The following is a 25,964-nucleotide window of genomic DNA, read 5'->3' on the forward strand; positions in this document are numbered from 1 at the left end:
GTATGTACATATGCCATCCCAATTTAACCCTGTATTCTTCATTCTAAGAACAGGGGCTTTCAGGGAAACGCTAGGTTATAGAGTGTGTTGTCCTAGGGACTCGCATGGCCTCCTGCCCCATAGCTAGAGGAAGGGACTCAGGCATTATGTGGCTGACTAATGGGGTGGGACTCTGGATCGTGGCCTGTGCTGAAATTCACATGCTATTGACACTGAGCGCTGGTGACCCAGAGAGAGAATCCAGAAGGTACCCATGGGCCTGACTGGCAGTACTGGGCTGTGGAACCTGTGACATGGTTGAAGGAAACTGCCTTCTTTGTTGACCAGTAATACTGTCCAAGGGGAACTGGACTCTCCAGGGAATCCTAGCGCTCTGACAAACCTGCTCCATGATGTCTGGGCAGGAGACGCAACTCTGGGTCCCCCCCCCCACAAATTATATTTAGTCATGTGGGGATGGGTGCAAACATGTGGGTCCCTCTAACTGTAAACAGAGCTGGGTGACTTCAGGACACTGAGCCACTGCCCTAGAGGTCCCAGGATGGTGATCCTGCATGGCTGGCTTTCCTCAGTCTCACGCTGTGTTCACATCCACAAACCCCAACGGCTCGGTAGACGAGGAACCGACCTGTGACAAACCCCAGCGTGCCCGGCCACGTGCGATGACCCGGCCTTCTGCCTGGAGGTCTAGGAGGTAGAAGCTGAACTGGCAGCTGATCCCACACTGGGTTTCAGAGCTTCATAAGGGGGGTGCCCAGTGCAACAGACATGCCCCCCACTCCCCGCAGTGGGGCACAAAGAACTGCCTGTCCCAGGAAGGCAGCTCCTATGCATAGAACTAGGAGGGACAGATGCTCAGGTGCTGTGAGCTTCCTCCGAGGTGTGTCTGGGTCCCTGAGACTCTCCTGTCTTGCGGGGAGCAGTACCCCCAGGGGGGCTCTGGGCAGAGGGCTGAGGACAGCAACGGCAGCAGCAGAGTGACAGGAGCCGCGAGCGGATGGCGTGGGTGCAGAGGACGAACATGATGCAGTTGGCACCTCCCTGGAAGGTGTTCCCAATGCCCTGTGGGAGGAAAGAAGGAGCATGAGCCAACACAGGGCTGGGGGCATCTCAGAAACATAATCCCAGGAGGCGATGGCTGTGGACCCTGAAACTTCTCCTGCCCCCTCCTTGCCTTTAAGCTATCCTGGGAGGCGCCCAGCCACACTGCTATCTGCGCTGTTCTGGACGGACCTGCATCCAGGCCTTGGAAGGACCTAGCCTCAGCCAGCCCTGCTGGGGCCCCTGTAGGCTACTGAAAAGACCTGGACACTGAGTCACACCCGATCCCTCTTGGCAAAGTCCCTCCCCACCACCATTCTGGGGCAGGAAGGAGGGGCAATGGAGCCTCCAGACCTCCTGCAGACTCGCAGTGGCTGGCACACCGGGTCCTGAGACATGCCATTCTGCAGGAGCGGGGGCTTGGGGCAGGGCCAATGAGGGCTGACTCACATGCAGAATGACCAGCACTGGCGCCCGCACTGCCGGGGAGCCGCAGAGGGTCAGGGCGAAGCGCACGGTGCTCCAGACCCGCAGGCAGATGAAGATGAGAGGGATGAGGACCAGCTTCTTGTCCGCCACGGAGGACGAGGAGGAGCGCCACGGCAGCTGGCGGTCCTCGCAGATGGGCCGGTATTCCGAGAGCGCCTCGTGCTGAGAGGACAGGAAGGGCAGACCTGAGCCTGACACCCCACCCACACCTTCCAAGGGACCCACCCAGCCAAGGAAAGCAAAAGGGAGGCATGAGCATGGAACAGGACCCTGGAGTCAGATCAAATCAAGGTCTTTTCCCTGAACCCCCAACTCCTGGATGCCCTGCCCACTCCACAATTCCATAGGAGTGATTCAAAGATGTCATAAACTCATTGCCATGGAACAACTGATTTTGATCTTATGGGCCACTGCATACTTGCCCATCTCTGCTGATGAACATCCCATGCTTCCCAGTCACCCATGGGCATTATTTAAAAAAAATATTTAATTTATTTATTTGAGACAGAGAAAGACAGGGAGAGAGGAAGAGGCAAAGAGGAAGAGAGAATGGGCACACCAGGGCCTCCAGCCACTGCAAACCAACTCCAGATGCATGCGCCCCATGTGCATCTGGTTTACATGGGTCCTGGGGAATCAAACCAGGGTCCTTAGGCTTCTCAGGCAAATGCCTTAACCGCTAAGCCCATGTCCCCAGCCCCATGGGCATTATTTTTAAGTCCTCTCTTCCCCACAGTCCACACTCACTCTGTAGGCAAGTTATACAGACCCCAACTTCAGAACAGACCCAGAGTCTGGTCACTTCTGCCCACGATGATGGCAGATTTGGGTCCAGGTACTGGCACCACTTGCTTACTCTATCCTAGCCACATGATCCTCTCCCTAGGACCTCTGCACTAGCTGCTCCTTAGGTCTGAAAAGCCATCTTTGTTTGTCTCACCTCTTCAAGTCTTTACTTCCGGGATGATGGCTCCACAGTTAAAGGCATTTGTTTGCAAAGCCTACTTGCAAATCCTTCCAGTCTGGATTTGATGCCCTAGGACACATGTAAGGCCAGATGCACAAAGGGTCACATGCATCTGGCATTCACTTGCAGTGACAGAAGTATATCCATTCGCATCCTCCCTCCCTCCCTCTCTGCAAACAAATAAATAAAAGTACCATTGTCACTTTGCCCCTATATTCAGCCATTGATTTTAGCTTTCTACAGCTCTTCTCATCACCTTTACACTGAGGTTGTTTGTGCTTATTTCTCATTATTGCCACCATGGCCCTCCTGCTCCTTAATGGGTCATAGATCTGCCCTGTTGCTATATTTTTATCTTTTTCTCAAGTGAGCCAGACATAGTGGCAAATGCCTGTAATCCCAGCACTTGGGAGGTGGAAGCAGGATGATCAGAAGTTCAAGGCCTTTCTTAGCTATGTAAGACCTAGCAATTCTGTACAGTAATGGCTGTAATCCCAATTCTTGGGAGATGGAAGCTCCAGGATTAAGTTCAAGGCCATCTTTGGCTACCTAAAGGGTTTGGGATGTCTGGACATGGCGGAGCATACCTTTAATGCCAGCACTTAGGAGGCAGAGGTAGGAGGATCATTGTGAGTTCGAGGTTAGCCTGGAACTACAGAGTGAGTTCCAGGTCAGTGTGGTCTACATATTGAGACCCTACTTTGAAAAAAACAACAACAAAACAAACAAAAAAATAGACAGATAGACAGACAAATAAACAAGACAGTTTGAGGCACACTCCAGCCCAGGCTGGCCTCAAAATCATGGTGATCCTCCTACTTCTGCCCATGCCTGGCTGTGACTCACCCTTTTAATCCCAGCATTCAGAAGGCTGAGGTAGGAAGATCACTATGAGTTAGAGGCCAGCTTAGGCTAGAGTGAGACACTGCCTCAAAAACAAAATACAGGGCTGGAGAGATGGCTTAGCGGTTAAGCGCTTGCCTGTGAAGCCTAAGGACCCCGGTTCGAGGCTTGGTTCCCAGGTCCCACGTTAGCCAGATGCACAAGGGGGCGCACGCATCTGGAGTTCGTTTGCAGAGGCTGGAAGCCCTGGCGCGCCCATTCTCTCTCCTTCTATCTGTCTTTCTCTCTGTGTCTGTCGTTCTCAAATAAATAAATAATTAATTAAAACAAAAAACAAACAAACAAACAAAAAAAACAAAATACAGGCCGGGCCTGGTGGCGCACGCCTTTAATCCCAGCCCTCGGGAGGCAGAGGTAGGAGGATCACCATGAGTTCGAGGCCACCCTGAGACTACATAGTGAATTCCAGGTCAGCCTGAGCCAGAGTGAGATCCTACCTCGAAAAACCAAAAAAAAAAAAAAAAAAAAAAATACAGGCTGGAGAAATGGCTTCGAGGCTAAGGCACTTGCCTGTGAAGCCCAAGGACCCATGTTCTCCAGATCCTATGTAAGCAAGATGCACAAGGTGATACAAGTGTGCAAGGTCGCACATGCACACAAGATGGCACACATGTCTGGAGTTCGACTGCAGTGGCTGGAGGCCCTGGCACAGTTTCCCTGCCTCACTCTCTCTCATAAAAAAAAAAAAAAAAGGATAGGCTGGGTGTGGTGGCACATGCCTTTATTTCCAGTACTTGGGAGGCAGAGGTAGGAGAATCTCTGTGAGTTCAAGGCTACCCTCACACTATATTATATCATGAATTCTAGGTCAGCCTGAGCTAGAGTGAGACCCTACCTCAAAAAAAAAAAAAAATTACAAAAAAAGACATCAAAAACTTAAAAAAAAATTGAGGCCAGCCTGTGCTATATGAAACCCTATCTCAAACACAAGAAAACAAAACAAAAAGTGACAAGGGGGCTGGAGAGATGGCTTAGTGGTTAAGTGCTTGCCTGTGAAGCCTAAGAACCTGGTTCGAGGCTCGATTCCCCAGGACCCACGTTAGCCAGATGCACAAGGGGGCGCACACATTTGGAGTTCGTTTGCAGTGGCTGGAGGCTCTGGCGCGCCCATTCTCTCTCTCTCTGTCTCTGCCTCTTTCTCTCTCTCTTTCTGTCACTCTCAAATAAATAAAGAAAAAAAAAGAACAAAAAAGTTTTAAAAAAAAGTGACAAGGAGCCCAGGTTAAAGTCCTCAGCAACCATGTGAAGCCAGAGGCACATGCATCTGGAGTTTATTCGTAGTTGAGTGCTCATTCTCCCTCCCTCTCCTCTCCTTGCAAATAATAATAAATAAACATTATTTTACAAGACAGGGGGATGGAAGGATGGTTTAGTGGTTAAGGTGCTTGCCTGCAAAGCCAAAGGACCTAGGTTCAGTTCCCAAGGATCTGCCAGATGCACAAGGTGGCACATGCATCTGGAGTTCATGTGCAGTGGCTGGAAGCCCTGGTGTGCCCTCCCTCTCTCCTTCTCAAATGAATAAATATTTTTTACATTTTTTTTTAAAAAGACTGGTAATCTTGCCAGTACACTGAAGCTTCAAGCTAGAGTCTAAATTGACAACATTTCCTTGTAAACTATTGATTTTCAACCACTTGACAGTTTACCTTTTACCATAATTACTTGGGCTTCTGCCTCTCTGGAGAAGGGCAGCATCCCAGTCTGTGTCGCCATCATCTGGTCAGCCCTGTCTATGAACTTATGGATGCTTGAAAAGCCCATCACTTATGATACAATTCTAACCACCAAGGCTAACTAGGTGACTTACTTGTGCCACTGGTAACAAAATCCACTGGTCCTCCCTTCGCTGGACACAGCATCCCGACAGATCTAAACTCCTAAATTACTACCGCGGACTGACCACACGGGGGAAGCAGAGGGCCGTGGTCAGAACGCCAGCTTTGCGTTTCCGCAGCTCTGTCCTCAGGATGTCTGTCTAGTGCTAGCGTGTGGCCAGCCTTTCAGTCAACCTCTGCTTCCTCGTCTATACCAGGGTCAGCTCCTGGCACCCTGACACGGTGTGGACCTAGCCAGCAAATCCTCAAGCATATATTCCCTCTGCCTTGTTTGTTCTCGTCCCCAGAGATGCAGCCTGGCCCCTGAGGACCGGTGCATTGGGCACCTACCGCTCTGTTGATGTGCCTCCTGACCAGGAGGTACAACAGGGGCAGCAAGATATAAGCCAGCATCTCCCAGAGCTTCCCGGTCAGCAGCATCCACAGGACGTGGTCCTCAGCCTCCAGATCAATCCAGCACCAGCCCACAGACACATCCGAGGCGTCATAGCCGATCTTCTTCAGGGCAACGGCTGCCACCGTGATAGCCAGTGGGACACCCCAGCTGAAGAATGACAAGAAAGAGGAGGTGCTGAAGTCAGACCGCAGCACCCTGCAGCATCAGCGTGGGCAAAAATAACTGGGGCGCTGTGGTTAAGAGCACTTCCTGTGAAAGAAGCATGAAGACCCAAGAGACCACTGGAATTTGTTCCCAGGACCCACATGAACAGCTGGGCATGGCCATGAACAACTGTAACCCCAGTGCCATGGCAACAGAAACCTGAAAATTGCTGGGACACGCAGAAAACAAAATCAACAAAAAAACCAGCAAGCCCCAGGATCAGTAAGAGACTCTAACTCCAATAAGAATGGGCAGAAGAGGGCTGGAGAAATGGCTTAGCGGTTAAGCGCTTGCCTGTGAAGCCTAAGGACCCCGGTTCGAGGCTCGGTTCCCCAGGTCCCACGTTAGCCAGATGCACAAGGGGCCGCACGCGTCTGGAGTTCGTTTGCAGAGGCTGGAAGCCCTGGCGCGCCCATTCTCTCTCTCCCTCTCTGTCTTTCTCTCTGTGTCTGTCACTCTCAAAAAAAAAAAAAAAAAAAAAAAAAAAAAAAAAAGATATTGGCTCTGGAAAACATGAAGGGGCAAGTCCTGCACAGGAAGCTTGGCTTTAATATAGAGTCTAGAGCTCCTCACAGACTGGCACTGGGAAGGTGTGGCTGGGGAAAGCCAGCTTCCACATGCCCAGCTTTTCCCTGCACCCCAGGGGTGTGAGCACCAGCCTACCGACGTGTCTGGGCTGGTGCACGTACTCAGTCAGCACCCAGCCCGGGGTGTGAGTGGCTCGAAGCTGTGGGGATGGGGAAGAATTCCAGGGCCTAGAAAGGAGATCATGGCGTGTGCACACACAAATCCCCTCGGCCCTGAGTCTCTCACTTATGGGAGAAGGTTGTCTGTCAAGAGTCAAAGGGACTCTCTAGCATAAGTTCAGGACAGGCTATAAGAGTGCTGTTTTACTCAGCTTTCTAGAACACATTTCCCCCCCGGGGCAGAACAACTGGGATTAGACCTGAGTCTCAAGTCTCTTTCCCAAAAATTCCCGAAAAGCTCTCTGTGGCTTCTTAAAGATGTGTATGTGGGACAGTTGGAGAATCTGACTTTAATGCAATGGGCTGGATCCAAGTCATGGGTCTGCGCTGGCGTGGGCAAGTTATTAGCCTCAGCATGTCAGCCAGCATCTTCACAGAGCAGGGATGACGGAGGTGCCGCCTGGGCACAATTACATGGGCATACGTGCAGTGCACAGGACTGGGCAGCCCCACGCACATGTCAGTTGCTATCAAGACTGGCTAGAGCTGGATGTGGTGGCTCACTGAAGGTGTATACTGGAGCATTGAGAGGTGGAGGCCAGCCTGGGCTATGCATCAAGATCTTATCTCAAAACAAGACAGCTGGGCTTGGTGGTGTAAATCCAGCACTTAGGAGGATTGCTGTGAGTTCAAGGCCGTCCTGAGGTTACATAGGGAATTCCAGGTCAGCCTGGACTAGAGAGAGACCCTACCTCAAAAAGCCAAAAAATGTGGTCGCGCATGCCTGTAATCCCAGCACTCGGGTGGCAGAGGTAGGAGAATCACTGTGAGTTCAGGGCCACCCTGAGAATACTGAGTGAATTCCAGGTCAGCCTGGGCTAGAGTGAGACCCTACCTCAAAAAAAAAAAAATAAAAAAATAAAAATAAAAAAAAAAGAAAAAGGAAAAGAAAAGGAAAGGAAAGGAGCCAGGGTGGTAGCTCATACCTACACTACACTATACTCCTAGCACTGAGGAGGCTGAGGTAGTTTGAAGTCAGCCTGGGCTATATAGCTAGTTCCAAGTCAGTCTGGACTAGTGAGACCTTGCCTCAAAAGACAAAAAAAACAAGGGGGCTGGAGAGATGGCTTAGCGGTTAAGCACTTGCCTGTGACGCCTAAGGACCCCGGTTCAAGGTTCGATTCTTCAGGACCCACGTTAGCCAGATGCGCAAGGGGTGCATGCATGTGGAGTTCGTTTGTGGTGGCTAGAGGCCCTGATGCATCCATTCTCTCTCTCTCTCTCTCTGTCACTCTTAAATAAATAAATAAAAATAAACAAAAAAGTAAAACAGCCAAAGAAACAAGGACAGGGGCACAGGAGATCCCCACCCTCTGTGAGGAGCGACTGATCGTGGTTGCAGGAAGAAGAAGGGAGTCGTATGGTCACGTTCTTCAGCGCTGCGGCCGCTGGTAAACTGCCCCTGCTCAGTAAAGAACCTCACCCATGCTCATCCCAGCAGCTCAAACTTAACACAGCGCATCACTGAGAAAAGGAAGACGTGAAAGTGGAAAGGCGGCTCAGTGGTTAAGGCACTTGCCCATAACGCCTAGCGAACAGAGTTTGATTCCCCAGTACCCAGGTAAACCAGATGCACAAAGGAGTGCGTGCATCTGGAGTCGGTTTGCCACTGCCGTAGGCCCTGGTGCACCCATTCGTTCTCCTCTTCCCCTCCCTCTGGCAGGCCCAGCAGTGCACACGTTTAATCTCAGCACTCAGGCGGCAGAGGTAAGAGAGTCACTGTAAGTTCAAGCCAGCCTGAGATGACATAGGGAATTGCAGATCGAGACCTTACCTCAAACAAACAAAACAGTAGAGGTGTGGCGCCGCAGTTGAGGCACTTGCCTGCAAAGCCTGACAGCCCAGGTTGTTTGATTCCTCAGTACCCAAGTAAAGCCAGATGCACAGAGTACTGCATGCGTCTGCAGTCTGTTTGTAACAGCAGGAGGCTTTTGGCCCACCCACACTCTCTCATTTAACATTTAAGTTTAAAAGAGAAAGTTCAGATTCAGCTTGGGCTACATAGAAAGATTCTGCCTCGCAGCTCACCAATACTGCCATTCTCTGCACCTGCTCTTTTCTTCGTTCCCTGCTTCCAATCTCCTCACCTCTCCTCTTGCCTCAGACCACCCTGTTCTTAGATCCCATAAACACCTCAAAACCCTATCCGTGGGGAGGTAGATCTGAGGCTTGGGTTTTCCACTTGACCACCCCGTAATTCTTTTACAACCCTTCTCATTAGCTGGGTGTGGTAGTGTACACCTGTAATCTCAGCACTTTGGAGTCTGAGCTACCTAGTGAGTTCCAGGCTAGCCTGGACTTTGTTTCAAAAAAACAACAAAAAAAAAAGTCAGATGTGGTGGCTCACACCTTTAGTCCTAGCACTTGAGAGGCAGAGGTAGGAAGAAAGCTCTGGGTTTCAGGCCAGCCAGGGACTACATAGTCCAGGTCAGCCTCCGCCTGGGCTATAGTGAGACCTCAAAAAAATAAAAATAAAAAATAAATAAAAATCAACACTTGGGAGTGGCAGCAGAAGGATCAGGAGTTTAAGATAGCTTTGACAGCATAGCAAGTTTGAGGCTAGTCTGGGCTGCAGGAGATGCTGTCTCAAAAAAAAAAAAATGTATGCAGTAAGGTGTACAAAATAGCCTTCATTTGGTAACTCTGTTAATCTCTGATTGTCAACCTGCCCTGATTTAAAATCACCATGGAAACAAGTCTTTGGTTTTGCCTGTGAGGGATTTTTCTTACTAGTTTAGTTGAGGAGGGGACCCTAACTAACTGCAGGCAGCACCTTCCTCGAGTTCCTGGTCTATATAAAAAGGAGAAAGGGGGGCCAGAGAGATGGCTCAGTGGTTAAGGCGCTTGCCTGTGAAGCCTAAGGACCCAGTACCCATGTACTAGAAGGTACTAGAGGGCCTGGCACATCCATTTTCTCTATCTGTGCCTCTCTCTCCTCCTTCTCTCTTTTAATTATTAAAAAAATTAAAGACAAAAAAGGAAAAAGTAGCCCAGGCAGCTCAGTCAGTGGAGCATGAGACTCTTAAAAAAGGAGAAAGCTGGGGCTGGAGAGATGGCTTAGTGGTTAAGTGCTTGCCTGTGAAGCCTAAGGACCCCAGTTCAAGGCTCGATTCCCCAGGACCCACGTTAGCCAGATGCACAAGGGGGTGCTTGCATCTGGAGTTTGTTTACAGTGGCTGGAGGCCCTGGCGCGCCCATTTTCTCTCCCTCTGTCTCTTTCCCTGTCTGTCGCTCTCAAATAAATAAGTAAACATAAACAAAAAATATTTTTAAATAAGGAGAAAGCTGAGCCTAGCATGGTGGCGCACACCTTTAATCCCAGCACTCAGGAGGCAGAGGTAGGAGGATCACTGTGAGTTCGAGGCCACCCTGAGACCACACAGTGCATTCCAGGTCAGCCTGGGCTAGAGTGAAACCCTAAAAAAGAAGGAAAAAGTTTGCTGAGCTTGCAGCATTCAGCTCTCTTTGCTTCTTTCCTGCTGATGTGACCATGTGACACAGGCTCTCAGCGCTTGTCATACTTTCCTCATCATAATAGTCTTTACCCCTGGAACTGTAAGCCAAAATTAACCCTTTCCTTCTTTAAGCAAGAAAGTAACTGATACACTATTAGTGTCAACCTGTTTTGCCATAAAAAAGGGTTGTGATTTTGAAGCTTAAGATATCAAGGATGGGCTGGAGAGATGGCTTAGCGGTTAAGTGCTTGCCTGTGAAGCCTAAGGATCCCGGTTCGAGGCTCGGTTCCCCAGGTCCCACGTTAGCCAGATGCACAAGGGGGCGCACGCGTCTGGAGTTCGTTTGCAGAGGCTGGAAGCCCTGGCGCGCCCATTCTCTCTCTCTCCCTCTCTCTGTCTTTCTGTGTCTGTCGCTCTCAAATAAATAAAAAAATAAAAAATAAAAGATATCAAAGATAGGGACTGGAGAGATGGCTTAGCGGTTAAGCGCTTGCCTGTGAAGCCTAAGGATGCCCGTTCTAGGCTCAATTCCTCAAGACCCACATTGGCCAGATGCATAAGGTGGCACATGCATCTGGAGTTCGTTTGCAGTGGCTGGAGGCCCTGGCGTGCCCATTCTCTTTCTCTCTTTCTCCCTCTCTCTATTTCTCTCTGTCGTTCTCAAATAAAATAAAAATAAACACACAAAAAAAGTATCAAGGGTCACAGGGCAATATAAATTGTCCGAACTGCGGTGGGGTTCAAGGCTCTAACTTCTAGCCTAGAATGGCGTATGGCACAGGCAGGAGCAAAGGAAGGGCCCAGAGTGAGTGAATGAATGAATAAATGAATGAGCTTTGAGCAGAGTGACTGAAATAACCTTTCTCAAGTCATTTCTTTCTTTTTTTTTTTAATTTTATTTATTTATTTGAGAGCGACAGACACAGAGAGAAAGACAGATAGAGGGAGAGAGAGAGAATGGGCGCGCCAGGGCTTCCAGCCTCTGCAAACGAACTCCAGACGCGTGCGCCCCCTTGTGCATCTGGCTAACGTGGGACCTGGGGAACCGAGCCTCAAACCGGGGTCCTTAGGCTTCACAGGCAAGCGCTTAACCGCTAAGCCATCTCTCCAGCCCCTCAAGTCATTTCTTATGTGCACTACTGAAGCATTATGAAGGAGGTATAAGTCTTTTTGTTATTGTTCTGACAGGAACTCAATATGACCCCCATCAACTCATGTGTTTTGATTGTTGGTCCCCAACTGGTGGCAAGTTGGGAGGTGGGGCCTTGCTAGAGATGTGTCACTGGGAGTTAGGCCCCCAGCTTGCCAGTGACCTGGAGGGTTTATTAGTCCCCCACTTGTTAGTGCTAGCTAGGTTCTCTCTCTTGCTGCTGTCCTCCACCTGCACTGGCAAGAAGTGACATCCAGCCGGGCGTGGTGGCGCACACCTTTAATCCCAGCACTTGGGAGGCAGAGGTAGGAGGATCGCCGTGAGTTCGAGGCCACCCTGAGACTCCGTAGTGAATTCCAGGTCAGCCTGGGCCAGAGTGAGAGCCTACCTCAAAAAACAAACAAACAAAAACAAGAAGTGATGTCCAGCCTATGCTGTACGACCATCCTTTCTCTGTCATCTTGAAGTTTCTCCTCAAAACTGTAAGTCCAAATAAACCTTTTAGTCTGGTGTGGTGGCTCACGCCTTTTAATACCAGCACTTGGGAGGCAGAGGTAGGAGGATCACTGTGAGTTCAAGACCAGCCTCAGACCACATAGTGAATTCCATGTCACCCTGGACTAGAGTGAGACCCTACCTCGAAAATTCAAAATAAAATCAATTGACCAATAAACCTTTTCCTCCCTTCAGTTGAGTGTGGTCGGGTGCGATGCCCCAGCAATGAGACAGTAACACTCAGGCTGTCTTCAAACTCATCATCTTCCTACCTCAGCCTCCTGAGTGCTACGATGACGGGCATGCACCACCATCACTGACAGTAAAAGGCTTTTGGAACACTCAACCTCCGATCGTAAGGGTCACAGTGTGCGTTCCTCTCCACTTTACAGCTGACAGGTCTCCTCTAAGGACATCTGGGAAGAACAGTACAGGGACAGTCACTCAGAAGGACGCTGGATTTAAAGAGTCTCAGGGAACGGGTGGATTCACAGAGACTGGAAGAATTAGGAGGTCCCAGGGTCCTGGCAGTGGGCAGGTTAATTCTCCTTTTGGCTTCCTCTGCATTCTGATAGGCCTTACAGAAAGCCGGGGCTGCCCAGTGACAGACCACACAGTAACCTTTGCTTGGGAGTTCTAAAACTATCAGTGACACACACATCCCTATCATAACAGATACATCCTTTAAAAACTTTTGCTTTTTTGTTTTTTTGGTTGTTTTTTGTTTTTCCAGATGAGGTCTCACTCTAGCCCAGGCTGACCTGGAATTCACTATGGAATCTCAGGCTGACTTCATGGGGATTCTCCTACCTCTGCCTACCAAATGCTAGGATTAAAGGTGATACCACACCCAGTTTTTTGCTTTTGCTAGTTTCAAAAATATCTTATTTATTTATTTATTTAGTTGGTTAACAAGGGGAGGAGAGGCAGATAAAGAGAGAGAGAGAGAAAGATAGAATGGGCACACCAGGGCCTCTAGGCACTGCAAACAAACTCCAGATGCATGCATCACTTCCTGCATCTGGTTTATGTGGGTACTAGGCAATCCAACCTGGGTCCTTAGGCTTCACAGGCAAGTGCCTTAACCACTAAGCCATCTCCCCAGGCCCTTGCTTTTGCTATTTTTTGCTGAACCCTAGTATCTATAGCCAACATATTTAGTCAGGAAACTAGAGCAATCCCACCTCACAAAGCTGGTTCCTAACTTTCATTTTCCCTAAGATGAATGTAAAATCCTTAGATCAGGTGTGGTGGTGCATGCCTTTAATCCCAGCACTCGGTAGGCAGAGGTAGGAGGATCACCATGAGTTCAAGGCCATCCTGAGAATACATAGCGAATTCCAGGTCAACCTGACCCAGAGTGAAACCCTGTCTCAAAAAAAAAAAAAAAAGAAAGAAAGAAAGAAAGATTAATTCCAGGTCAGCCTGGACAAGAGTGAGACCCTACCTTGAAAAACAAAAACAAACAGAACAAAAAAGAAAGAAAGAAAGTGAAATGCTAGGTTGGTGGCACAGGCCTATAATCCCACCACTTGGAAGCTGAAGCAGGAGGATTGCCAAGAGTTTGAGCAAATTATTGAGACAAGGTGTCACTGAGCCCAGCTTGTCTTGAATTTACAGCGTTCCTCCTATCTCAGCCTCAGTGCTAGGATCAAGGTCTATTATTTTTATTTTATTTTATTTTATTTGAGACCGAGAGGGAGAGGGACAGAGAGAGAGGAAGAGAGGGGCATGCCATGGCCTTAGCCACTGCAAATGAATTTCAGACACATGTGCCACCTTATGCATTTGGCTTATATGGGACTTGGAGAATCAAACCTGGGTCCTTAGGATTCACAGGCAAGTACCCACCTTAACTGCTAAGCCATATCTCCAGTCTAGGTCTATTATTATTATTATTTATGAGAGGGAGAAGATGGGCGCCCCAGGGCCTCCAGCCATTGGAAACTAAACTCTAGATGCATGGACCATCTTGTGCATCTGGCTTATGTGGGTACTGGGGAATGAACCTGGGTCCTTTGGCTTTGCAGGCAAGTGCCTTAATCATTAAGCCATCTCTCCAGCCCCCAGGTCTATTATTTTTAAAATAAAGTTTCACCACAAGCCAGGCACAGTGGTGCATGCCTTTAATCTCAGTGCTTGGGAGACAGAGGTAGGAGGATCACCTTGAGTTTGAGGCCACCCTGACATTACATAGAGAATTCCAGGTCAGCCTGGACTAGACTGAGACCCTACTTGGAAAAACAAACAAAAAAGTTGCATCACAATTTAGTTACACCCCTTCATTTGCATATTGCCTTTGCAGCTTGCCAGCCAGACTGGGCAGTTTCAAGTGGAACTACAAAGCCAGGGAAAGCTAAAACTACTTCCTATCTGATTTGGTGCTGGGAAAAGTTAACTGACCCTCTGACTACACTCAACCCAGCATTCAACTAAGCCTTGATCCATAGTGTTTGTCAAGGTCCGTGGTGTAACAGTGACCCTTGACCTGTCCTCACATGTTTAAAAGTTTAAAAAAGGGGTGGGGGGGGGCTGGGAGATAGCTCAGGGGTAAAAGGTGCTTGCTTTTTTTTTTTTTTTCTCGAGGTAGGGTCTCACTCTAGCCCAGGCTGACCTGGAATTCACTATGTAGCCTCAGGGTGGCCTGGAATTCACCGCGATTCTCCTACCTCTGGGATTAAAGGCACAGCATGATCCTGGGGGCAGGCAAGCCAACCTCATTCTGGAATTCCTTGTCATTTATCGAATGACCAAAGGCAGTGGTTCCACTGAAGGCAGGACCACTGAGGTTCCCAGGGCTATCTATCTGTCACATGGTTCCTGATCTACGTCAGCTAGGGGCGCAGGCAGTGAGGTAGCTGCCTCCCCAATCCCCTCACCTCACACACACTTCACAGAGTTCTGCTGAAAAGCTGCCCATTGGTTTTCAAAGGCCAACTGAACTCTCTGCCCCCACCAGCACCCCACAAAGGGCCCAGGCTTTAAGGAGTCCTCCACGCACCATTTGGAAGACCAGCTGCTCCCACAACTGGATTCCTACACCTCTCCCTCACCCCAAATGTTCCCTTCACGTAGATGTTTGGAGGTTGGCACCTGCTGGGAGGCACACAAAGGGGTCTTCTTTCTCTCCCCCCTCTGTGGGCCAAATGGCACTTTCTGGTTTTATGGACCCAGCGGCTATGGGTGGCTATGGAAAAAGCCTAAAGTGTTAACATAATTGGAAAGGGACTTTGAGAACAAAGCTTCAGGCAACAATGTGCCCGTTTAGAAACGCTTTGGGAGGGAGTAGGGTCCGGGGAAGCTCAGCTTCAGGGAGCCAGGCCGGGGAGAGACTGGGACAATGGCCATTCATTGTCCAGTTTATGGGGCAGAGCTAGGATGTGGGAGTTCAGGGAGTCACCATGAGGTCACTTGGTGGTTCAGCAGGGAGAGGAATGCCCTTTGAAATACATATCACACCTGTTGCCACAGTCCACTCAGCAGACTCTCCTGGCCACCTGGGTCCTGACCACCTGGCTCTGGAAGGATGGACAGAGTCGAACTGTCCTCAGCAGAAGGGTCAAGGGCAGCCTCTGCTCTCAGGCCTCTGATGCTGCTGCTGAGACCTTAGCACACAAGATAATCTCGGAAAATTTGTAGGATGGGGTAAATGATGAACAAAAATTAGACCAATTCTGTTCCCTTTGCGAGGGCACAGGTACCATGGACTGCATTCAAGTGGCTGCTGTATCCATCTCCTCTCAGGGGCTGCCTGCTTAAGGGGTGTCTTGATTCAATTTTGCTGCTATAACCAATCACACAGACTGGGTAAGTCATTGGCAATAGAGATTTATTTGGCTCATAGTCTAGAGGCTGGGAAGGGCAAGCTAATGGTGCAGGAAACTGGAAAGGGTCATCTCTCTCACAGTGGAAGAAAAACTGGAAACAAAGACTAAGGATAGGGTTGGAGAGATGGCCCAGTGGTTAAAAGCACTTGCTTACAAAGCCTAAGTTTGCCGGGTGTGGTGGCGCACGCCTTTAATCCCAGCACTTGGGAGGCAGAGGTAGGAGGATCGCCGTGAGTTCAAGGCCACCCTGAGACTACAGAGTTAATTCCAGGTCAGCCTGGACCAGAGTGAGACCCTACCTCGAAAAACAAAAAAACAAAACAAAACAAAGCCTAAGTTCAATTCCCCAGTATCCACATGAGGCCAGATACACAAAGTGGTGCACGTATTTAGAGTTCATCTGCAGCACACCCATATTCTCTCTCTCTTTCTCATAAATATTTAAAAAACAACAAGAAGCCAGGTGTGGTGGTCCATGCCTTTAATCCCAGCACCTGGGAGGCAGAGGTAGGATAGGAGGATCGCTGTGAGTTCGAAGCCACCCGAGACTACATGGTGAATTCCAGGTCAGCCTGGGCTAGAGCAAAACCCCACTACCAAAAAACCAAAACAAACAAACAAACAAAAGGTCTAAGGATGGGGACCAAACTTATCCTTGTCAGGGTCCATTCTTTCCCGGCTTTAATCAGCTCATACAGCACCCGCCCCGCACCCGGAGCCCCCCCCCCAGTCTAAGACTGCTGCAATGACAAACTACCATGAGACAGGCAGGGGAGGGAAGCGCCTGTAATCTTAGCACTTAGTGCTTAGGAGGCTGAGGCAAGGGGACCAATATGAGTTCAAAGTAGGCCTGGCTATAGAGTGAGACCTTATCAACAACAAAACACCAGGAGTGGGGCTGGAGAGATGGCTTAGCGGTTAAGCGCTCGCCTGTGAAGCCTAAGGACCCCGGTTCGAGGCTCAGTTCCCCAGGTCCCACGTTAGCCAGATGCACAAGGAGGCGCACGCGTCTGGAGTTCGTTTGCAGAGGCTGGAAGCCCTGGCGCGCCCATTCTCTCTCTCTCCCTCTATCTGTCTTTCTCTCTGTGTCTGTCACTCTCAAATAAATAAATAAAATATTTAAAAAACAAAACAAAACAAAACAAAAAACACCAGGAGTAAAACAGTTCCCTCTCACCTATAATCCCAGCACCTGGAGGTAGAAGCAGGAGGATCAGGAATTCAAAGTCAGTCTTAGCTACATACATACATACATAGTGAGTTCAAGACTAGCCTGAGTTACTTGAGATGCTGCCTCAAAAAAGGGGCTGGAGAGATGGCTTAGCAGTTGAAGCGCTTGCCTACAAAGCCAAAGGACCCAGGTTCAATTCCCCAGGACCCAAGCAAGCCCAGTGCACAAGGGGGCGCATGCATTGGAGTTCGTTTGCAGTGGCTGGAGGCCCTGGCTCATCCATTCTTTCCCTCTCTCTGCCTCTTTCTCTGTATCAAATAAAATGCTAATAAAAGTTTTTAAAAATAAAAAATAATATATTTTTTAAAAAATCAACCAACAAAACACACATGCAAAAAACTTCAGCCTGAGTCTTAGAGAGGAGTCTGAAACCCAGCTCTGCCCAGGTCTTCTCAATTCATTCTCTTCAGAAAACTTAGACCCAATGATCCCTACTTTTTTAGAAGTTGGGGGGGGGATGAGGCAGGATCTCACTCTATAGTTCAGGCTGGCCTCGAATTCACAGCAATCCTCTGGCCTCGGCTTCCAAAGTGCTGGGATTACGGGTGTACACCTCTACATCGGGCTAGGCCCTCCCTTCTCAAGGCTTACAGTTCCCTTTGCAGTGGGACTTCCCACCCCAAGCTCAGGAGGGTTTTTAAGGTCAACTAGGAAGGCCACACATGTTCTTCCTCCATAAACCCAAGCCCGCTCCAGAGGTGGGTGAGGGGCAGAAGGCAATGCGGCCAGAATACACGCACACCGACTCTCACCCCAGTGGAACAGCTCAGAGACCGCCAGAGGAGGCCAGCTCATCCAGAGCCTCACCTCGCCCCCCCCCCCCATGATGAGCCCCTCCATCCACTTCATAGGCCTGCCTGGCAGCACAGGGGAGGAGGGTGGTTGGCTGGCCACTGTTGACTGGGTAACCCTTGCCCTGGAGGGCAGCTGGGGCAAGCAGGCCACTTCTGGAGAGGGTGAGGATGGCTTCAGGTTCGTCTTAGCTGACATTCAGGAAGGAAGAGAACTATCTCATCCACTTCAGCTCCAGTATCTGCGTCAGGTGGGGACTGTGAGCGGATGGCCACAGAGGCAAATCCCCATGGAAGTTGCAGTATCGATTACAAAAGGAAAAACAAGTCACTCCACGGTGGAGCAGCCGGGCAGGCATTACCTCAACCAAGTGATCCCAGTGGGCACTAGCAACAGAGACCAAATCAGAGTTGACACCATTAAACCAATCATGCTGCCGGAGTGCAGAATCTGAAACCACTGTGAGGAAGCACCAGACAAACCGAAATCCAGGGGCATTCTGGAAAGTTCTGTGCTCTTCAAAAGGTCAGTGCTATAGGCCAGGTGGGGTAACTCCAATGTGTAAATCGTAGCACGTGGGAGGTGGAAGCAGGAAGGTTACCATGAATTTGGTGCCACCTTGGGCTAGTGCTATGACAAGTCCCAGACCATCCCAGGCTACAAAGTAGTACTTTGCCTTGAAAGAAAAATGGGGAGGGGGGCGTAGGGAAATGGTTCAACAATTAAGGGCACTTGCTTACAAAGTCTGCTGAGTGAGATTCAATTCTCCAATACCCATGAAAGCTGTCACACAAAGTGGCTCATTCATCTGATGTCTGTTTGCAGTGGCAAGAGACCCTGGCGTATGCACACACTCATACGCACCAAATAAATAAATAAAAACGGAGGGGGGGGGAAGCAGGGGCTAGAGATGTAAATCAGTTGGTAGCACGCTCGCCTAACATGCATACCAATACCATATAAAAACTCAGCCTGGGGCTGGAGTGATGGCTTAGCGGTTAAGTGCTTGCCTGTGAAGCCTAAGAACCCTGGTTCGAGGCTCGATTCCCCAGGACCCACGTTAGCCAGATGCACAAGGGGGCGCACGCATCTGGAATTCGACTGCAGTGGCTGGAGGCCCTGGCGCGCCCATTCTCTCTCTCTATTTCTCTCTCTCTGCCTCTTTCTCTGTCTGTCACTCTCAAATAAGTAAATAAAAATAAACCAAAAAAAAAAATTAAAAGAAAAAACTCAGCCTGGGCCAGGTATGGTGGTGCACGGCCCTAATCCCAGCACTCGGGAGGCAGAAGTAGTTTGAGGCCAGCCTGAGAATACAGAGCGAATTCTAGGTCAGTCTAGGCCAGAGTGAGACCTTACCTCAAAAAAACCACCCCGCACCCAACACAAATAAAATAAAAACAGATGTGGTGGCGCACGCCTTTAATTCTAGCACTTGGGAGGCAGAGGTAGGAGGAATGCCCCAAGTTGGAGGCCACCTGAGACTACAGAGTGAATTCCAGGTCAGCCAGGACTAGAGTGAGACTCTACCTTGGAAAAAACAAACAAACAAACAAACAAACCCTGAGCCTGGTGGCAGCAGCTCATACTTGGGTTTTTCTTGTTGTTGTTTGAGGTAGGGTCTTGCTCTAAGGTCAGGCTGACCTGGAAGTCACTATGTAGTCTCAGGCTGGCTCCAACCCACGTGGATCCTCCCACCCCGGCCTTTCGTGTGCTGGGATTAAAGGCATACACCCCTCTGCCTGGCCTAGCACATACTTGTAATCCTAGCACTGGGGAGGTACAGATAGGAGGATCCGGAGTTCAAGGTTATCCCCAGCTATACAGTGAGTTGGTGGTTATCCTGAATTACATGAGATCCTGTCTCAAAACAAAAACAAACAGGTCAATGTCATAAACTAAGAAAGATGGCAAGGTGGAAGAACTGCAGAGGATAAGGGAAAGGAAAAGTAGATCAACATATACATCAATTTTCCTTTGCCCTCGGGTACATTATTAGATCATGGGCAAGAATCTCAAGGAAGTCCACCAATCAGGGAACAGGATCACTGGGGCTGATGTCCAGCTTTGGGTAGGTGCGTGAGGGTCTGTAGAACCACAGGCCCTGAAGCATTTAGGGTTGAGAAGGCATTGTGTGTCCTAGGGAAAAATAACTGAGCCAGGTGTGGTGGCACAAGCCTTAAATCCCATCCCTTAGAAGGCTAAGGTAGGAGGATCACCCTGAGTTTGAGGTCAATCTGGGCTACAGAGTGAGTTCCAGGTCACCTTGGGCTAGAGGCAGACCCTTCCTCAAAAACAAAAACAAAAATGTTAAAGTCTGGGAAGTCTGGAAAGCCAAAAAAAAAAAAAAAGATGAATTATCATTAAAATTATTATTACCTGCATGTGGTACTGGCTACCAAAACTAGGGCCTTGTGCATGCTAGGCAAATAGTCTACCACTGAGTTACACTCCCAGCTTCATTACTGAAATTACATCTTAATTTAAAAAAAATATTTCGGGCCGGGCATGGTGGCACACGCCTTTAATCCCAGCACTTGGGAGGCAGAGGTAGGAGGATCGCCGTGAGTTCGAGGCCGCCCTGAGACTACAGAGTTAATTCTAGGTCAGCCTGTGCTAAAGTGAAACCCTACCTCGAAAAACTGAAAAAAAAAAAAAAAAATTTCGGGCTGGAGAGATGGCTTTGCAGTTAAGGCGTTTGCCTGTAAAGCCAGGATTCCGGTTCGATTCTCCAGGACCCACGTAAGCCAGATGCACAAAGGGGTGCATGCATCTGGAGTTCGTTTGCAGTGGCTGGAGGCCCTGGCATGCCCATTCTTTCTCTCTCTCAAGTAAATCAATAAAATATATTTTAAAATATATATTTAAAAATTCATTAATCATGGAAAATGTTAATAAAAATTTAAAAAAAAAACTTATAAAAAAATTCACTTATTTATTTGAGAGAAAGAAAGAGGGAGGGAGAGAGAGAGAGAATATGGGCATGCCAATCTCTAGCCACTGCAAACGAACTCCACGTACATACGCCACCTTGTGCATTTGGCTTACATGGGTACTGGGTGAATTAAAGCCATGAATCGAACCAGGATCCTTAGGCTTCACAGGCAAGTGCCTTAACCACTAAGCCATCTTGCCATCTCTCCAGCCCACATCTTAATTTTTAAAAAGTGTCAAGGCCAAGAGACAAGACAGAACAATAAAGGGCACAGACCTTGGAGTAGGTCAGAACCAGGTTCTGCCTCGAGCCTCCCACTTACTAGCTATATGGTCCTAGGCCGCCTCTCTGCTGTGAATGAAGAGGATCACCTTGTTCAGCTGGTTAGGGCATGGCGATTTACAAGCTAATGAATGGGACAGAGCATTGCAAAACATCAGGAGTCAGATGCAAAAAGTGGTACATGTGTCTGGCATTTGTTTGCAGCCAATACACAACCCCCCCACAAATAAATAAAATTATTTTTCAATTTTTTTGTTTATTTTTATTTATTTATTTGACAGTGACAGAGATAGAAAGAGGCAGACAGAGAAAGAGAGAATGGGCATGCCAGGGCCTCAGCCACTGCAAATGAACTCCAGATGCATGTGCCCCCTTGTGCATCTGGCTAACGTAGGGCCTGGGGAATCGAGCCTTGAATCAGGGTCCTTAGGCTTCACAGGCAAGCGCTTAATCATTAAGCCATCTCTCCAGCCCTATTTTTTTTTTTTTTCGAGGTAGGGTCTCACTCTAGCTCAGGCTAACCTGGAATTCACTATATAGTCTCAGGGTGGCCTTGAACTCATAGCGATCCTCCTACCTCTGCCTCCTGAGTGCTGGGATTAAAGGCATGTGCCACCACACCTGACAAAAATATTTTTAAAATTAAAAAATATTGGGGCTGGAGAGAGATTTCTCAGTGGTTAAAGTGCTTGCCTATAAAACCTAAGGACCTGGGTTTGACTCCCCAGTACCCACGCAAAGCCAGATGCATAAGGTAGTACATACATCTGGAGTTCATTTGCAGTAGCTAGGGGCCCTGGCACACCCATTCTATCTACCGTTCCCTCTCAAATAAATAAATACAATATTTTTAAACAATTGAGCTGGGCCTTTCCGGCGGTGATGTGCTCCCTGGGAGAACATGCCTCTCACCAGGGATCTCCTTCACCCATCCAGAAGCGGAGGAGACACACGAAGAAATGCCTGGAGCAGAGCCCCAGTGCCTACTTCACAGGATGCTATAAAATCACCACGGTCTTTAGCCACATGTAAATGGGAGTTTCGTGTGTCGGCTGCTCTACTGTCCTCTGCCAGCCTACAGGAGGAAAAGCAAGGCTTGCAGAAGGATGTTCGTTCAGCAGAAAGCAGCACTAATAACAGCCTGATCAAGAAGAGTGGGAACCGGGCTGGAGAGATGGCTTAGTGGTGTAGCGCTTGCCTGTGAAGCCTAAGGACCCCGGTTCGAGGCTCAGTTCCCCAGGTCCCACGTTAGCCAGATGCACAAGGGGGGACGCGTCTGGAGTTCGTTTGCAGAGGCTGGAAGCCCTGGCACACCCATTCTCTCTCTCTCCCTCTATCTGTCTTTCTCTCTGTGTCTGTGGCTCTCAAATAAATAAATAAATAATTTAAGAAAAAAAAAGAAGAGTGGGAACCACGAGGTGTTTTCTTTGGCGCATATCATGTTGGTTTTTTTTTTTTTTTTTTTTGGTAAGAAAAATCACAAGAATATATAGAAGTTTTTGGTGAATAGAAAAAAAAAACAAAAAACAAAGAGTGGGAAAATGATCCCAATAAGCAAGTTTTGGATTAAAAAAAAAAATGAGCCATGCATGATGGTGTACGCCTTTAACTCCAGCACTTGGGAGGCAGAGGTAGGAGGATCACCGTGAGTTTGAGGCCACCCTGAGACTACATAGTGAATTCCAGGTCAGCCTGGACTAGAGCAAGACTCTATCTAGAAAAAAAAAAAAAAAGTTAAATTAGAAAACATCCTTAGCTGGAGAGATGGCTGAGTGTTTTAAGGCACTCACTTGCAAGAGCTGATGGTCCAGGTTCAAATCCCCAGTTCCCACATAAAGCCAGATGCACAAAGTGGCACATGTATCTGGAATTTGTTTGTAGTGGCAGGAGGCCCTGGCACACCCATATTTAATCACTCTGTGTGTGTGCCTGTCTGTCTCAAATAAATAAATAATTTTTTCTTCGAGGTAAGGTCTCACTCTAGCCCAGGCTGACCTGGATTTCACTCTGTAGTCTCAGGGTGGCCTCACATTTACAGCAATCCTCCTACCCCTGCCTTCCAAGTGCTGGGATTAAAGGCGTGAGCCACCATGCCTGGTCTAATTAATTTTTTTTTTAATCCCCAAGATTGTTTTTAATATTCTGAAATGACCAAAAAGTGGATGATCAGGTAGTCTATCCCCAGAGACAAGATTTCTAACATCAATAGATCCTTTAGCAACAATAAACTAATATTCCAAAGACATACATTGGAGAGTCCTTAGCAACACAGTCTGGGAGGATCTAGGTTAGTAAATGAACCTGTTGGACTGGTTTTACCAATTCTCTCAAATTTGGCCTCCTCTAGAAGGAAGCCTTTCTCAGACATCACAGAAAACCCTGCTAGAGGGTCCCTGGTGGGACAGGAACAGAAAGAACTCCCAACTCAGGCTGGCTGTACCTTCTGTGGAAGCGGCACCAGGTAAAGAAAGGTCCAGCCATGGGCTCCTGTTCAGGTACCCATCAATCCTGTGTCCACACTGCTCACCTCAAGCTGCCACCAAGAACTGCCGGCCCAGAGGCCAAGTGACATGCTGGAGGGGAGAGAGGACCCCGCTCCCAATGGGTCCCTGCAGCATCTGAGCCACTGTGTGAGTGACGTGGTGCAAAGGTTTCACCTTGCCCAGTTGAGAAGCCGGTGTCTTAGGTTCGTGGGACCCACTGGTCTCCATGCAGCAGCTATGAGGGCACAGGGTCAAGTGACTCTTCTCAGCTTGTTGTCTTAGCGTGTGACATCCAGGTGACCTGTCTCTACCAAAGTGCTGACTATCTTCCCAGTCCCTGGAAAGCACTCAAGTTTTTTAATAGAAAGGACCTATAATTAGGGCAGTCTGGTGCTCTGATCAGGAGGAAGGAAAAGAGGAAACAAGTCTTAGGATTCCAGCCTTCTGCTCTGCACAGGACATTGAGAATTTCAATTTTTTTTTTTGTTTTTGGTTTTTTTTCGGGGTAAGGTCTCACTCTAGTCCAGGCTGACCTGGAATTAACTCTGTCATCTCAGGGTAGCCTCGAAGTCACGGCGATCCTCCTACCTCTGGCTCCCGAGTGCTGGGATTAAAGGTGTGCGCCACCACGCCCGGCGAGAATTTCAGATTTTGAAATGAGGTGGGATAGAGCGGGCCTCCGGTGAGCACAGCTTACTTGCTGCTGACATGCTTGAAGGCAGGGCAACGTTGCCCTAACTCTCACAGACTCCAGACAGCTCACAGCTCTTTGCCACTGACCTTAGTCTTGGAATTCTTGAATTCTATAAAGTGAAGATCCCTTGGAAGAAAAATGCAGGAGACTGGGTCTGAAGTCTAGAAACGACCAGTCAAAATTGACCACAGTCCTTTGCAAATTTTACAGCTGGGATACAGCGCCCTAGGAGTGGCTGAATGCGCCACACCCAGGGGTATAGGATAGGGGAGTAGTGAGCCCTGCAACAGGGGCAGTCATTTAACTCATCTCTCAGCCTCTGCATGGTTGCCTCTCTGCAGAGACGGGCAGAACACGGGGACACGGGACAAAGGGCACACAGGGTCATTCCCAGTTCCAAGTGGTAAGGCCCATCTCTCAACGAGCAAGTTTTACCCCATACTTTGCTGGGATGCTAAGACTGGGGCAGGCACAGTGGGTTATCCTCTGCGGAGATGCTCAGACAGAATCCAGGCACATTCTGCCATGAGGTTGGGGCTGGCCAGGGACACGACTGCCCACTGAGTGTCACACCAAGACGCAGGGGGCAGGAGTACCACCGAGCCGCAGGCAGAGTCAGGAGAGGGTGAGGTGGGGCTGAGGCCCTAAGTCAACCCTGTGCTTCCTACTTACCTGACGACGTGGAAGGCCCAGAGCAGGCGGTCGGCGAAGGGCCCACGAATGGCGCGCACGATGCTGAGATACAGGTAGAGGGCGATGGCCACGGTCCAGAAGAAGGAGCTGGTGTTGGCAAAGGTAGACAGCGCGCCCTGAAGCACGCAGTCCCAAGAAGAGCCCGAAAAGTCCTGCAGCACCCCGTAGAAGTACGAGGCAGCCGACAGTAGGTCGGCCAGCGATAGGAAGAGCAGCAGGCGCCGAGCCCGGCTACGCAGATCGGGCCACAGGGCGTGCGTGGCCACCAAGAGGCCCGAGCCCAGCGCGGACAACGCGCACGACAGCAGCACCACGGCGCGCTCCGACGGCAGCAGCTCGGTGGGCGGCGCGGTAGGCAGCATGGCCGGCTGGAGGCCAAGAGCAGATGGCCAGGAGCGCCAGGGCTCGGGGGCACAGGAGGTCGTGACCGGGCTGCGCCAGCGGCAGCCGCCGTCTGAGCACCGGGACGCCCGCCGATCGCGTCCAGGACTCCGCCAGCCCGCGTCCCCGGGCCCTCCCAGCCCATGGGATAGGCGGTCCTGAAGCCTCACGCTCCGCCCCCGAGATCTGCACGTCCCGCCCGGTTAGCCCTAAGGCCAGTCCTCAAGCTCCGCCCCTGAGCTCTCCAGGCCTCTCCCTCGTAGCCCCAGGGCTGGGATCCTACGCCCTGCCTCTGGGCTCCACACGCCCCACCCCCTGAATTCTCTCTGCCCGCCCCCAAGCTCTCCATGTTCCGCCCCTGAGCTCTTCATGTCACTCTCCTGAGATCCTAACGCCCGGCTCTAGTATCTTGGGGGTCGGGCCCCAGCATCTTGTCCCAGAGCTATCCGCGCTGCGCCCCCAAGGCCCGAGGGTTTGGCACCGGTGGGCCACCCCCGAGCCCCATCCCCACGGCCCCAGCGCGCTCTTCGCGCGCCCCTCCCGGGTCCCGCCCCCGAGCGCTCCAAGCCCCACCCCGCAGCCCCTGCGCCCTCTCCCTGCGCTTCGCCCCCGAGCCCCGCCCGCCGCCTCCAGCACACTCACCACGCCCAAGAGCCTTCCAAGCTCCTGGAAGTCTTTACCCCGGCAATGTCCAGCCCAGATGCACATGCAGCGTCACGCCCACGCTCTCCGCCACGCCCCTGCGTCCCCTCCACCCCCTTGCTCTTGCGTGGCCTGGGTGTCCTGTCCTGTCATTTGCCTCTTTCCAGATGGGCAGGACATCCCGTCCTCTGGGGAAAAGGAGTGGCATTTTTAGGGCTAATGTTACTTTCCTTCTTCTCAGCCAGCTTGTGTGTGAGTTGGAGCGGGGGGGGGGGGGGGGGGGGGGGGAGGGAGGGGGGCGGGAGGTGGAGGGAAGGAGGGAGGA

General features: G+C 49.9%; 1 protein-coding gene and 1 pseudogene across 1 annotated transcript; one reads left to right on the forward strand and one right to left on the reverse strand.

Annotated features, from left to right (window-relative positions):
- Gpr157 (G protein-coupled receptor 157) lies at positions 1 to 24,978 on the reverse strand. Its single transcript, XM_004657389.2, has 4 exons — positions 24,596 to 24,978; positions 5,566 to 5,779; positions 1,492 to 1,692; positions 1 to 1,062 (listed from the first exon to the last, which is right to left on the reverse strand). The coding sequence occupies exons 1-4, from the start codon at positions 24,976 to 24,978 to the stop codon at positions 856 to 858; spliced, it is 1,005 nt and encodes a 334-aa protein (XP_004657446.1). The 3' UTR covers positions 1 to 855.
- Positions 21,648 to 21,880, forward strand: LOC123460775 (annotated as a pseudogene).
- Positions 24,979 to 25,964: the final 986 nt, after the last annotated feature.

The sequence above is a fragment of the Jaculus jaculus genome, chromosome 5 (genome assembly GCF_020740685.1).
Source record: "Jaculus jaculus isolate mJacJac1 chromosome 5, mJacJac1.mat.Y.cur, whole genome shotgun sequence".
NCBI classification, from domain to species: domain Eukaryota; kingdom Metazoa; phylum Chordata; class Mammalia; order Rodentia; family Dipodidae; genus Jaculus; species Jaculus jaculus.

What these genes read in the sequence shown, in the direction of transcription:
- Gpr157 (XM_004657389.2), bottom strand. Translation starts at nt 24,978, where the DNA reads ATGCTGCCTACCGCGCCGCCCACCGAGCTGCTGCCGTCGGAGCGCGCC. An exon ending in GGAGGCACATCAACAGAGCG is followed by an intron (nt 1,693 to 5,565) that starts GTAGGTGCCCAA and finishes CTGTCCTCTCAG; the next exon opens with CACGAGGCGCTCTCGGAATA. An exon ending in CAGTGCTGGTCATTCTGCAT is followed by an intron (nt 1,063 to 1,491) that starts GTGAGTCAGCCC and finishes TTCCTCCCACAG; the next exon opens with GGCATTGGGAACACCTTCCA.